The sequence below is a fragment of the Meles meles genome, chromosome 8, assembly GCF_922984935.1.
Source record: "Meles meles chromosome 8, mMelMel3.1 paternal haplotype, whole genome shotgun sequence".
NCBI lineage: Eukaryota > Metazoa > Chordata > Mammalia > Carnivora > Mustelidae > Meles > Meles meles.
The window spans coordinates 119,412,018-119,425,894 of NC_060073.1; the positions used below are offsets into that span (position 1 = coordinate 119,412,018).

General features: G+C 54.1%; 1 protein-coding gene and 1 long non-coding RNA gene across 7 annotated transcripts in view; one reads left to right on the forward strand and one right to left on the reverse strand.

Moving 5' to 3' along the window:
* The window catches only part of YAP1 (Yes1 associated transcriptional regulator), a 111,859-nt gene extending 106,717 nt beyond the window's left edge, over positions 1–5,142 (reverse strand). For 2 of the 6 annotated variants that reach the window (XM_046014685.1, XM_046014681.1), the window contains exons 1-2: positions 4,456–5,142; positions 857–1,107 (exon numbers count right to left, since the gene is read on the reverse strand). In XM_046014685.1, the coding sequence (XP_045870641.1) occupies positions 857–1,107; positions 4,456–4,788 (584 nt within the window). In that variant the 5' untranslated portion in view covers positions 4,789–5,142. The remainder of the gene's footprint in view (positions 1–856; positions 1,108–4,455) is intronic. The other 4 variants (XM_046014686.1, XM_046014682.1, XM_046014683.1 and 1 more) reach the window with 3 other exon arrangements.
* LOC123948165 lies at positions 4,461–13,226 on the forward strand. The gene is made up of 2 exons (XR_006819928.1): positions 4,461–4,584; positions 13,000–13,226. It is a non-coding gene; the product is annotated as an uncharacterized LOC123948165 (long non-coding RNA).
* The last annotated feature ends 651 nt before the right edge of the window (positions 13,227–13,877 follow it).

Here is a 13,877-nt window from a genome sequence, read left to right on the forward strand (position 1 = left end):
CTGATCTCAATCAAAACTTGGATTGGTTTTCACTTTATTATCTCAACCTGATTAAACAACAAGAAGCAAGCAACTTTTTAAAAACATCAGTTTCAGTCTATAATTAAAGTTGTTTATACACTTAAATCCAAAAAGCCAGATAAAAATACTTAGGTATTATCTACAAATTCAAAGTAAGAAAGGATAAAATTCTACTTTGATCTTTTCAGCCTGAATGAAATTTTGCCACTTTGTTAAAGACAAGAAGTTTCATAAAAATAAATACAATGGCCTTGTTTTTGTTTTCCCAGAAGAGGATTCTGTCTTGAGGACCTGCCAGCTTGAAAGAAGTTTTCGGTGCAGGGATTGTATAAACATGAAAACTCCTAGTTCTCTTTACCTTTGCGGGGGAGGGGGAGAGGAATCGATCACATCAGAGGGCGGCTAAAGGATGTGTCATTTGACAACCTCAACTATCGTAAAATCTGACTCCCAAAGAAGACCTACTTATTTTGTAGTTCTCTGCCAATAAAATGTCCATTTAAAGAGATGTCAGCCTGTAAGTCCCACAATTTGAAACGTTTCATAGTATTCTTTCAGTTTTAAGCTAAGCTAATTAACAGATTTGGAACAAAGTCAAAATGAGAATATTCAAATTGCCACAAAAGAAAAGATTATTAAAAGCCTCTGAACCAAGAATCAATCAAGCTTTTAAGATATAACCCAAGCTGAAGCAAGTAATTATTACATGTTAAATGAAAAAAATTATGTGTACATGCATATATATATATGTACATATCATGGATCTCTATAAAACATACAAACAACTTTTATATCCTGATACCACCTTCTTGAGCTTTCCACAATGTTCACTCACTTTAAGAAGTATCTCTGACCAGAGGACGTCTTTGCCATCTCCCAGCCCGCCGGCAGAGGGACATCATCAGGGATCTCAAAAGAAGACTGTCGAAGGTGCTGAGCGGTGGGGGTCGCTGCTGGGCCCGAGACCACCCCAGTGGGCGTCAGACTCGCTGGGGACGCGGCGCCCAGCTGCAGGGAAGCAGGCGAGGAATGAGCTCGAACGTGCTGTGGGGTCAGGGCTCCTCCAGTGCCCCCATCAGTACTGGCCTATGGGGAAGAATAAGATAAAAATTTCTTAGAAATTATTTTTTTTAATATTTTTTTAAAGATTTTTATTTATCAGTTTGACGGAGAGCACAAGCAGGCAGAGAGGCAGGCAGAGGGAGAGAGAGAGAAGCAGGCTTCCCGCTGAGCAGAGAGCCCAATGCGGGGCTCGATCCCAGGACCCTGAGATCATGACCTGAGCCGAAGGCAGATGCTCAAGCGACTGAGCCACCCAGGAGTCCCTCTTAGAAATTATTTTTAAAGAGGGTCTCTTTAATCCTTGACAGGATTTCATGGCAACCAATGTCTAAGTACCAAATGCAAAAATTAAGGTTTGACACAAAAGAATATAGGTTTATAGGTGTGTATTTTTGAATGGTTTGTGTGATTTTAATGTGTACTTGCACAAACATAACTTTACAACTTAGCAGTCCATCTAAGTTAAGCTCTACCTAGCACACATTAGATGTGCCTTCTGTATATTTTAGAGGAAAATAAAACAAAATGAATGGAACATTTCTACAGTATGCTGGATTTTAAAACGTAATTTTTTTGTTTTTTTTTTTTAAAGATTTTATTTATTTATTTGACAGAGAGAGATCACAAGTAGGCAGAGAGGCAGGCAGAGAGAGAGAGAGGAAGAAGCAGGCTCCCGGCTGAGCAGACAGCCTGATGCGGGACTCGATCCCAGGACCCTGAGATCATGACCTGAGCCAAAGGCAGAGGCTTAACCCACTGAGCCACCCAGGCGCCCCAAAACGTAATGTTTTTTAAAAAAAATTTGTTTATTTGGCAGAGAGATAGCCAAAGACAGGGAACACAAACGGGAGCAGCAGAGGGAGAGGGAGAAGCAGGCCTCCTGCTGAGCAGGGGCCCTGACATGGGGATGCAGCCTAGGACCCTGGGATCATGACCTGAGCTGAATGAAGGCAGAAGGCAGATGCTTAAAGACTGAGCCACCCAGGTGCCCCAAAACTTTTTTTTTTTTTAAACAGACTTTATTTGAAAGAGGGAGCACGAGCAGGGCTGGGAGGAGGGGCTGAGGGAGAAGCAGGCTCCCGGCTACCAAAGAGCTCCACTTGGGGCTAGATCCGGGAACTCAGAGATCATGACCTGAGCGGAAGGCAGATGGTTAACCAATCGACTGAGCCCCCCAGGTGCCCCTAAAACTTAATTTCTAAAAAGACCTGGGTAGTATGGGTGCCACGGAGTCTGAAATGTCCCATGTATAACCCAACCTAAGGAATACGGTAACTATACCCTTTCTCTTTTCTTGTTCAGCTAGCTTTTAAGTAGTTAATGTTTCTTTCCAGGCCAAGCCCTAAACACCGGACAACTGCTATTTCTTTCTCACCATGGACCAACGGCACGGACCAATGCCAAACTATGTGATTTTTAATGAAAGCAAGAGATTCGGAATCATTCAAATGCTCTTAAGATGCTCATAATTCTCGTGGTTATTTACTAGAACTTTTTTGCAACGTTTCAGTTGCGGGTCTTTATGGCTTACAGATGCCACAAAATGAGAAACTCACTCTCCTACGTGCCCTCTGCTTTCAGACCCTACCGAGGAGCGCGCACCCGACTGTGTCGTCCGTAACGGACAACGCCAGCACACGTTTCCCCGGAATGAGTCCAGGGACCCACCTCCAGGCCTGGGAGAAGGAAAAGCCCCCCACCGCGCCCCCCCCCCAAGCTGCAGTACGCAGGCCGGCAGCTCCCCGGTTTCTCCTTCCTGCTCCCCAAGCAGGCCTTCGCCAGCAGGTTCCCAAAGCCCTGGGTCTGCGGCAGGAGGGCGCACAACAGGCCTGGCAAGCAGGAGCGGAAGGGGAAGCGGAATGGGGGCGCTCACTCTTCTTCCCACTCAAGTTACAGCCCGACTGGACCAACGGCATCGCAGTATTTGGAAAACCAATTAACTTCTGGGCAAAGTTCCTATGCTCAAGTTTAGCCTGAAGCAAGTTCTTTTCAAAAAGAAAAAGCAGCAGCAAGCCAGGCCTAAGGAAACAGATGTGGGGGAACGGTGGGAGTGCGAACCCGTTCCCGACAGTCTCTCCCCGGAGCCGGATCGCACCGGCCGCGGAGCGAGCGCGCTGCGCCACCGCCGCGCTCCGACCCCGGGGCGGACTCCAGAGCCAGGGCGAGCCGCCGATTAGTCATCGCTTCCCCAACAGCGCGCGGGGTCGCGGCGGCGCCACGCAGCCCCGGCCCCCGGCGACACGGCCCCGCGAGGTCCCGCTCCCCCGCGCGGCGAACGCGCTCCCCCAAGAGGCGCCCCTCGAGTCCCCCCACCGAGCCGGCCCGAGCCCCGCAGGGGCCCCAGACCGCAGAGTCCCCCTTCAGTGCCCCCCCCCGGTAGCCGGCCGTCCCCAGTGTTCCCCCACTGGGAGCCGGTCCCCCGAGTCCCCGAGGGGCCCGACCCCCAAGCCCTCAGTCCCCACCGGGGGCCAGCCGTCCCCAGTGTTCCCGCCCCGAGAGCCGACCCCCCAGTCCCCCCCAGTCCCTCCCCGGGGAGCTAGCCGTCCCCAGTGTTTCCCTCCCGGGAGTCGATTCCCCCGAGTCCCCGCAGGAGCCGCAGACTCCCCACTGCCGCCCCGGGAGCCGGTCCCACGAGTCCCCTCCCCAAGGGCGCCCCCAGAGTCCCCGTACGGACCCCCCCTTCCTCCGGCGCGGGCGCTGACCCCGCAGCGCCTTCCAGGAAAGCCTGGACGCCGCCCGCAGAAGGCGCCGGGCGCTCTCGGGAGCGGGAGCGGAGAAAGAGCCAGAAAGTCCACGCACCGCTCCAACCCCCACGCTGGTCAACCCTGCTGAACAAGAGAACAATTATCTGACTCCCCAGGACACTCGCGCGGCCGCACAGGCCCCGCAGGAAAGGGGGCCCAGGGCTCCCCGCCACCAGCTCGGCCGCCGCGGGCCACTCACCCCTCGCGGAGGCCAGCGGCCCCTCACCCGGCCCCCCGCTCTCCTCCCCTCCCCCACCGCTCCGCTCCCTTCCCTCCCTCCCCCGCCCCCCTCGGTCCCGGGCCCCCCACCCCGCCCCCAGCCCCTCCCCCGCCCCCCCGCCCCCGTCCCCGTCCCGGCGGCGGCCGAGGTGCGGGGCGCGGACGCGCGCACATTGTGCGAGCCCACCCGGCCCCCCCGCCGCCTTCCTTCCTCCCCCTCCCCCGCGTCTCCCGCCAACCTCCCGGGAGCCCCAGGAAGAAAGAAAGAAGAAAGGGAGCGGGGGAAGCACGCCCCCCGGGCCGCGCGAGCGCCTCTGAGCGAAAACAAATCTCGGCCCGGGACTCGGGAGGCGCCTCCCGCCGCCCCCGCCGCGCACCCCCGGCCCGGCCCGTGCGGCGGGGCGGCTACCTGGCGGGAGTGCGACTTGGGCTCCGGCGGCTTGAAGAAGGAGTCGGGCAGCTTCCGCAGCCGCATGGGCACCGTCTGGGGCACGTTGGCCGTCTTGGGGTTCATGACGGCGTTGAAGAGCGCCTCCAGGTCGGTCTCCGAGTCCCCCCGGACGTGCACGATCTGGTGGCCGGCCGGGGGGGCCTGCGGCGCCGCCTGCGACCCCGGGGGCGCGGGCGGCCCGGCCGCCGCCGAGGGGCCCTGGCCCGAGGGGGGCTGCGCGGCCGGCGGCCCCTGGCCCTGCGCGGCGGCCGGCGGGGGCTGCGGCGGCTGAGGCGGCGGCCCGGGATCCATGCTGCCCGGCGACGCGGGCGACGGGGTCGGGGTCGGGGTCGCGGCCGGGGGGGAGGCTGCGCCGCAGGCCCGCCCCGCGCCCCGCGGCCCCCGGCGCTGTCCCCCGGCCGCTGCGCTCCCCGACCGACGCGGGGCCTCCCCTCCCCCGCTGCCCGGCTTCCTCCGGGGGCCCCTTCCTTCCTCCCTTTCTTTCCCGCGGCGGCGGCTGCGCCCGACTGAGGCAGAAACTCGCGGCCGACGCCAAAACTAAAGTTGAGAGAAGCGCCCGCCCGAGCGGCGCGCCGGCCCCGCCTCCTCGCGGCCCTTCCTTCCTCTGCGCGCCCGCCCGCCCCGGGTCCGCCGCCGGCGCGCGCAGAGACGCTCCCCCGCGGGCCGCCGCATTCCTGCGCTCTCGCCGCCGCCCCGCCCGGCCCGCCGCCGCCGCACGTGACCCGGCCGCCCGCGCGCGCGGCCCCCGGGGAGGCGGGGCGCCCAGGTGCGGCGCGGCGGGCCGGGCGGGGGAGGGGGCGGCGCGGTGCCCCCCCGCCCCCCCCAGCAGCGCCCGCCCCGCGGACAGCAAGCGAGCGCCGGGCCGCCGGGAAAGGGAAAACTTTCTCCCCCGGGCCCTGGAGCCCGCGGCCCGGTCCCGACCCCTCGGCGGCGGAAGGGCGGCTCTGCGGACCGGCTGCGGTCCTGCTCCTCCGCTCGCCTGACCCCGGGCGGGGCTGGGGGGCTGCGAGCGCCTGCGCGGGGGGCCCTGTCCCACCTGCAAGGAGGCCCCTGTCCGCGCAGCGGCCGTGGACGTTTGCTTGTATTGTCTTGGATTCGTCCAGATGTTGTTCGCGAGCGAGCAGGAGCAGGGGGCAGAGGCGGAGCCCCCTCGCGAGGCTCGGTCCCCCCGGGATCCTGAGGCAGACGGCTTTACACACTGAGCCACCCTTGCTCCCCTGGGAATTTTCTTATAAATTCATACAGTCCATGCCTTCTGATCTTTTCTAAAAGCGGGTTTACTGAGACGTAATTCACTCGTCCAGCTCGGCCCTTGAGCCCTTGAGCGCTGAGGGAGCTCAAGAGAGTCGGGGGTTGTGCAACAGCCCTCCGAAGCTCCGGGGTTAGCCCATGCTCGACCCCATGCTCCAGAAATCTAGCTTTTTAATGATTTTGTCTGTAATGCTAGTGAAGCAGATGTGTAAAGAGGATTGAGCAACTGAAGGTCTCCTGAGCAGAAAGATAATCTCTCCTTCCAGCCGGGACATGCCCAGGAGAATTCTGAACAGGGATCTGGATCCCTCTGTGTGCAGGGCAGGGCCTGCAGGAGAAAGGCTCCAGAAACCCGGAGATTGTAAGGCAAGATTCTAGCCAACTGGGGCGCCTGGATGGCTCAGTGGGTTAAGCCTCTGCCTTGGGCTCAGGTCATGATCTCAGGGGCCTGAGATTGAGCCCCACATCGAGCCCCACATCGGGCTGTCTGCTCAGCAGGGAGCCTGCTTCCCTTCCTCTCTCTGCCTGCCTCTCTGCCTGCTTGTGATCTCTGAAATAAATAAAATCTTAAAAAAAAAAAAAAAGACTCTAGCCAACTGCTCTGGAACTTGCTTTCCCAGTGAAGTCTCTGCGGTTTAGTGAGTCCCTGTCTGCATCTCAGACTTCTCCACAGCCCCAGCCCCAGATGTCAGGGCTGTTTATGCACAAACTTGTAGATTGGAGTTGAGAGATGTGGGTTCAGATCCCAGTTTGACCATTTAGTAGTTGTGAGACATTGGACATGTGACTGATTTGCTGTTCTCTAGTTTCTTTAATATGGGGGTCCGGGTAATGACACCTGCTTCATGTGTTTAGGGCCTGAAATGAGTTGTTGGACAAAAAGTATGCCCTTAGCCCAGTTTGGGGGCATGTGGTGAATACTGATGTGGACATCAGTAGCTGTCGTTGTCCCATGGTCACAGACTGCACGTTGTGACATTGTCTCTGCAGAAACCCCCCCGGGGAACCTACCGGCAGTCCCTCTCACTTCCAATAGTCAGTCCGCACAAACGAAGCCTGTGGGCAGAAACTGTGCATTAGAAACTTCAACTGGGGAAAAAAAACTTTTTCAGAACGAAAGTGCTAGAAAACCTAGGTCTTGCATTCCATCAGCTAGAGCACTTACTGCTGGGAACACTATAATTCCAGGGCGTAGGGCACAGCCGGCGCTGCTTTGTTCAATATGGTTACACCTGCCATTACGTGGAGAACAAAATTACTTTGATAACTGGGTTGAAAGACTGGACTGACTTTAAGTCCTGTAAGGACCTCTGCAGCACCACCCAAGATTTTGTAATTTACAACTTCTTATCTATAAAATTTCGGTCACAGGTTAGTAAGGGATAAAGAGGACACGTCCCCTTCTCCTCCTCAGCCCTACCTTCGAAGCAATTACCACCTTAAGGCACCCGGAGTGCTCGTCATAAAAGACCCTGACTCTCACGTCCGGGGGTCGGGGGTCACCGTCTCAAAGTGCTAGTGTTCCAGGGACGCACACTTCCTGCTGCAGTGGGGACGCAGGCTCCTGTGTCCCTCGCACTCTGTCCTGCCCAGAAATGCCCCCACTGGGAGAGGAGTCTCTGGGTACCACTCCCTCACTAGCCACTGGGTTCCCTGGTTCCTAACTCACACCTCACAGGACATTGATCTCTCATACCACCTGTCACTCCCTGTTGTTTCCACTGCTTTCCCGATTCAACGGAGAAATCGTAGCTCAGGGCGCCTGGGGGCTCCATAGTGAAGCATCTGCCTTGATTTCGGCTCAGGTCATGATCTCAAGGTCACAGATGGCCCTCATGTGGGGCTCTGCTCTCAGCGGGGTTCTGCTGGAGAGTCTCCCTCTCCCTCAGCCCCTCCCCTGCTAATGTGGCATGCTCTCTCACAAATAAATAAAATCTTTAAAAAAAGAAATCATAAGTCATGGCTTCAACCTGTCATAACCATCTCTGCCCTCCGTTCCATGCCGTGTGTTTCCTGGAACTGGTTCTCTTAAACCCGGTGAGCCTGGTCATCTCTCTTTTCCATTCCAATACCGAAGCTTACCGGAAGCCAGGCCCCACCACGCTCATGAACGGTGTCAATCCATCACTTGTGTGCAAGTGAGGTTATACCACCATCCCAGAGGCGTATCTACATGATTACGAGAACACATTCTTTGTACGGCTCTAAACTTTGTCCTATTACCAAATGACGCTGCCTGCAATGCTTTGTGAATTAATATTTTATATAAGTTCTGTAAGCAGAATTTATATCCGCAGGTCTACCTGTGCATGCAGTTATATTGGACTGTAATCATTGTATGTTAAAAGTATTAGTTTGCTCAATGTGAACATTTGAGACACAGCCTGCGTCTGTCGTCACCCGTCTCTTGGCACTCCAGCATGTTTGAATATACTGGGGGCTTAGAAAGAGGAAGTGTCCAGGCCTCTGGCAGCCTTCAGAGAGCCTGGCCACGCCCAGGTTCTCAGGGACAACTGGAGGGAATCTTGCTGGGGCGTGGACTGTACCACCCCGTGTTTATGGTCTCTAATCACATTTCCTCGTATCTGCGGGCAGCTTTGCTCTTTTTTTTAAATTCTGTGATCATGTGGCAACTTAACTTCCATTGCCACTTTAAGCTTCATAGTATTTTTTTTTAATTTATTTGAGAGAGGGAGAGACAGAGAGCGCGCACAAGCAGGGGGAGAGGCAGAGGGACCAGGAGAAGCAGGCTCCCCATGGAGCAGGGAGCCTGCTGCGGAACTCGATCACAGGACCCTGGTATCATGCCCTGAGCTGAAGGCAGATGGTTCACCGACGGAGCCCCCCAGGCGCCCCTGAAACGGGCAGAGAGAAGTCAAATAACTTGCCCGAAGTTGCCAGGCCGGTGCCGGTGGGCTTGCCTGGGAGCCTACGTTTCGGAGTCCAAAGCTCCGACTCTCCTCCGGCAAGATTATGCTCACTGTCAGGCAGTCCGAAATGGTTATTGACAAATTTATGCTCACAGGATGATAAAGAGGTGTAGGAACCCTGTCATTTCAGGAAAATTTTATATATTTCTATCGACCAATAAGTGGCGGTTTAGGGCAATCTGGTTTTAACGTTAAGTGTTAAGGACAGGAGCGGGGCTGCTCCGACGTGAGGCATCTGACTTCGGCTCAGCTCATACCTGATATGGGGGGTCCTGGGATCGAGTCCCCACACTGTGGAGACTGCGCTCGGTGGGAGTCTGCGTGTCCCTGTGCTTCTGCCCCCCGCTCATGCTCTCTCTCTCAAATAAATTAAATCTTAAAAAAATGTTAAAGACAAGGTTGGGTTGATCGCTGGGAAGTCAGATGGAAACTATGAAGACTCTCAAATTCTCTCATGGCAAAAAAAGGGTTGTTTAGGAAAATGGCCCAGTGCACTCGCAGCTCGGGCTCCTCCTCTTCCGTTTCTGGGTCTCGCTCCTGGTGCGCATGGTGCGTCTGGCTCGGAGCAGGTGCAGCTCCGAGGACGTTTGTGCCTGTACTTACGGCACCGATCACGTGCCAGGTCCGGGCGATAATCGGTGTAATAAGGCCTATTTTGCGGGATGATAATGAAGAGTACCCAAAATAACAATGAATGAATGAGATTTTATTACAGTATCATGCTGATTAAGAACCCCTGAGAGGAGGGGCTCCCGGCCAGCTCAGGCACGGAGCAGGTGACTCCTGATCTGAGTCATGAGTTCCATCCGCAGGGGGGCCCATGGAGCCTACTTTAAAAAAAGAAAATCATTTGAGTCAGATTTGTTTTATTCTAAAATCTAGCTGAAGTTATTCATATGGGAGAACTTAAAGTTAGTCCTGAGAGCTGGACATGAAGAATTTTGCAATCTAAAGCCTTCCAGGCCCAGGGCGGACCCACGTAGGGCACATCTTGGAGGCCCCGGGGAGCCTGCCCAGGGCTATGCCCTCTACAGAGTGTGCTTTCTACATCCCGGCTTGAAAGCAGAGGCTGCCAGAGCTCACCATTGCCTCTACTTTACTAAACTGTGCTATCAATAAAGGTGACTTCTGCAAATACGAAGAATAACACGTTCTCTGTCTCGACGGTTCTCAAGGTGTGACCCCCATGAGCATCACAGAGAATGTGATAAGATATGTACGTTCTCAGGCCATAACCCAGACCTATGGACACCCCAGAGGGGACACAGCTTTCAGTCTTAAGGAGCCCCTCTAGCTGGTTCTGATTCACGTTAACACTTGATATTATACTCCACATTCTGTTTTTGTTCTATAAATAATAAGTATTATGCTTTGTACATATGCAAGGTAAATATCTTCACCGTTTTGTAGATAAGTGTCCCCTTAATCTTATTTATTCTATAAATCTCAGTATCTAGCATATAATATGTATTGGACAATTGAAAACTCGTGTTGTGAAGGATCTCAAACAGTGATGTCTAGAATCTTATCTAAAAGCCGACGATGACTCGGGTCTTAAAAGATCCATTAAGTCCTGACTCCAATCTGTTTGTAGTTTTAACATTCCGTGGCTATTGTTTCGAGGTACATGTATCTTCAGTGTTTCTAAAAAAAAAAAAAATTAAAAACTAAATTTCTTTTGAGAATTTAATATGCCAAACTCTCGAGGCGCCTCCATACCCAGCTGATGTCTTTCTCGTGCTCTGTCCACAAGGCGGAGAACATCCAGACACCATGCCTGGGATGGTTCCTATGCTTGAATACAGTTCTTCCTTCTGCCCTCTGCCTCTTCTTCCAAACGATCCCAGTTCTTCCTGAGTACTCAGTGTCTTGTGTCTTTCATCAACTCAGTAACCGCCGAACAGGCTTCTGTGTCCCTCCAAGTGCCCCGTGTTGTTCTCCAGGTGATGTCACAATACGACAAACACGGTGCGCTCCCCAAAACTTCACGTACGCGATTAACATTTGTGAACGTCAGTATTTGCATGCTTATTTTATACTGTTTACATATTTACGCCTTTTCTAGGTGTAAAATTTAACATTCTTTAGAAGTGATATTTTGCTTTCGGAAGTCAAAATCTGAACTCTTGAAACGTGCACAGGAATATCTTTTGTTGGCTGGAATTACAGCATTTCCAAGTAGAAGCCAAGGGGGTCACCTAGCCCGGTCTCCTTGTTTACGGCAGAGCCTGACGGCTCCAGAGAGCTGCACCGGCCTGTGTGGCGGCCGCAGCCAAATGGTCAAGAGAAACCCCAGCTCCGTGAGCACACGAGCCCGTTTCCTGTGCTCAGCCGCTGCAGCTGGGGTGAGCGGCTCTGGGACAGGGTAGCACACATCTGGAACATTCTGCTTACCGCAGGAAGCTCTGCTGGGCAGCACCAGGTTAAAGGGCGCAAAGCCACACAGCTCCTCGGTGGAAGAGCTGGACTTTCTGGTTCCGGGTCCAGACCCACCTCGCCAGACCGCTCTCTTCTACAAAAAACTAAAATATGATAGATGACTTACCCTATCTACACCATTTACTAAGTTTTTGTACAAAGCACTGTGCTAGGCATGGATCTTGACCCGAAGAAGGTCTTCAAGAAGATGACCCCAGGAGAGACCGGCGCCCACAGGAAATGGTGGGTGTCGGGGTCGCGGGTCTTTCTGGCTCCCGCTGCTGGGTGCAGGCGACCGGGCGACCGCGCTTGGCTGCGAAGGTCCGTGGCGCCTCCGACCTTCCCAGAGACGACACTCGCGGCTGGCTCACACCCGACTCCTGCAGCCCGATCCGGCCAGTCCCCAGGCCCCATCCAGCCTGTCTCACCAAGGCCCATCCGTTTCCACACCCTTCCCCCGCCCAGGCCGTTCTCCCCCGACCGAAGTGGCCCACACACCACCGCCAACGGGGATAACGCGGCCACCGCCTTCCATCTGCTTGACACGTTCACTTGCGCGAGCGTTATCCTGCTCCTTTCTTTTTCCAGCGCCCTCCAGTGCGGCCGTGCACGCCCAGCACGAGGCCAGAAGCCCGCTCCGCGGGCTGCGCAGCCAGGCGCCCCTACCCCATTTTGCGTAATTCCCATCTCTCCTTCCAGACTTCAGGACCTTCACTCAACTGCTGCCCTTTTATTTCGTAAGATGTTTTCCTCACACATTAAGTAGACGTGTTCTAGAAGTTCTAACACCAGGACACGGAGAGGCAGCCTTGACTTCTCTAATCTCCAGTCCCCACCTCCAGCTCTGTCCATCAAGTAACACTGCTTCTGAGTCCAAAAATCCGCCCGAACCCGTCCACCTACCTCATATGTTACTCGGCGACGCTTCTGCTAACAACATATCACAGAGCGCGATAACGGAAATTAAATTTTCCCACAGACTCTGGAGGCCAGAAGTCCAGCCTCCAGGTATCAGCAAGGTTGGCTTCTCCTGAGGTTTCCCTCAGCTGGGAGGCTGCGACCTTCTGGTGCCCTTGCACAGCCATCCCTCAGGGCCTCTGTGTCCTAACTCTTATCAGGACACCAGTCCCTCTGGATGAAGGCCCTCCAGCAGGACCTCACGTCACCGTGATTAGCTCTTGGAAGGTCTCATCTCCTAACATGGGCACACTCGGAGGTTCTTCAACATATGACTTTTGGGGAGGACACAGTTGGGCCCATCATGCTTCACCTTCACCAAAACCATCCGCCCCAAACCGCCTTCACATCTCACCAGATGGCGAGCGGTTCCCGGTCTTCTCACTCCGTCTACTGGACAGTAGCCACAGCGCTCTTCCTATCTTTTAAAACTGTGCACCACTCCCTTGCTTAAAACCTTATAGTGGTTCCCCATGGCACTACTATTAAATTCCAGACTCATTATATTGGCTTTTAAGATGTGCGGGATCCATCCCCCAGCTTCAAGTCAGGCCACCCCTTCTCACCCGCTATGCCCATCCACAGGGACGTCTGGCAGTGCCAGGGACATGCTAAACTCCCTCCGTCTCGGGCCCACACCTGTGCTGTTTTGCTGAGAACGTTCAAACGCTGACATCTCGGTTCAGATGTTACCTCCTCAGAGGAGTCCTCTCAGACTAACCACTCTTTTTAAAGAATTGTTTTTCTTATTCTTCAAGTGAGCTGTGTCCAACGTGGGGTCAAACACGCAATCCCAGGATGAAGAGTCCTGTGCCGCGCCCACCGAGCCAGGCCGGTGCCCCTCAGACTAATCACTTGAGATTTATTTTCTAGAAAAACTTTATTTTTCTCACTAGCCTGTGTTTTTTGAAGCGGCGATTTTGTGTCTTGTTCGTGGTGTCCGCAGGATGACGCTGTGCCTGGCATCCGGTAGACGTTAGCAGCCCTGCTGGTCGATTCAAGGAAGCCTGTACTGCGCCCCCACGTCCTGACCCTGGGAGCTTCACTGCCCTGCTTGACCGTGTCTGATGAAGTACTTTGGAGCAGCACAACTGTTCTAGTCTATGTTACGGGAATACAGGGCGACAGCTGATCAAGAATCTGGTTGAATAAAAGTTAATTTATGTTCTCACAGCTGGCCTTCACTTTACTATTTCTCTCACACACCTTTCTAGTCATGAAAAGGGCAAGAAAAATAATTTGCAGGTTCCTAGTCTTTGCTAAAGCCCAGGGACATATTTTTTCCTCTTAAAAAACAAAAACAAAAACCACAACAAACCAACCCAGCTTGCCTTGTCTGTCGCCTTGACCTTCGCTTGTGTGCCAGGTCAGGGCAAGAAGGGTGTCAGGGTGTCAGCGGCTGGGCTGCGGGTCCGACGCTGCGAAGTGTTGTATTTACAGCTCGACCATAGACTTCCCGTTTGTTCTCTGCTCTGTTCTTTTATCCATCCTCTGTCTTAGCTGAAGTGGAGCAGAGCACTGCGGCTGCCACCAACATCCGTGGCCGTGGCTGAGGAAATACACTTAATAATGCTCCAGCTCATACAGAGACCAAGTAAAATCATAAATACCATTTCACATCCATCAGACTGAAAAAACTGACAACTGTGAGTCATGACTCCCGCAAAACTTGAGGTTTCTTGAGAGCAGCTGGGTATTTCTTCGTATATCTTGTTGCACCTAACGCTGTTGTGGGCCCCTGGACGGAAACTCTCCAGTGCGTCCAAGTTCTGCCCAATTGTTCACTGCTGTATCTGCTGCAAGTGACTGGGAAGTGCCCAGCAC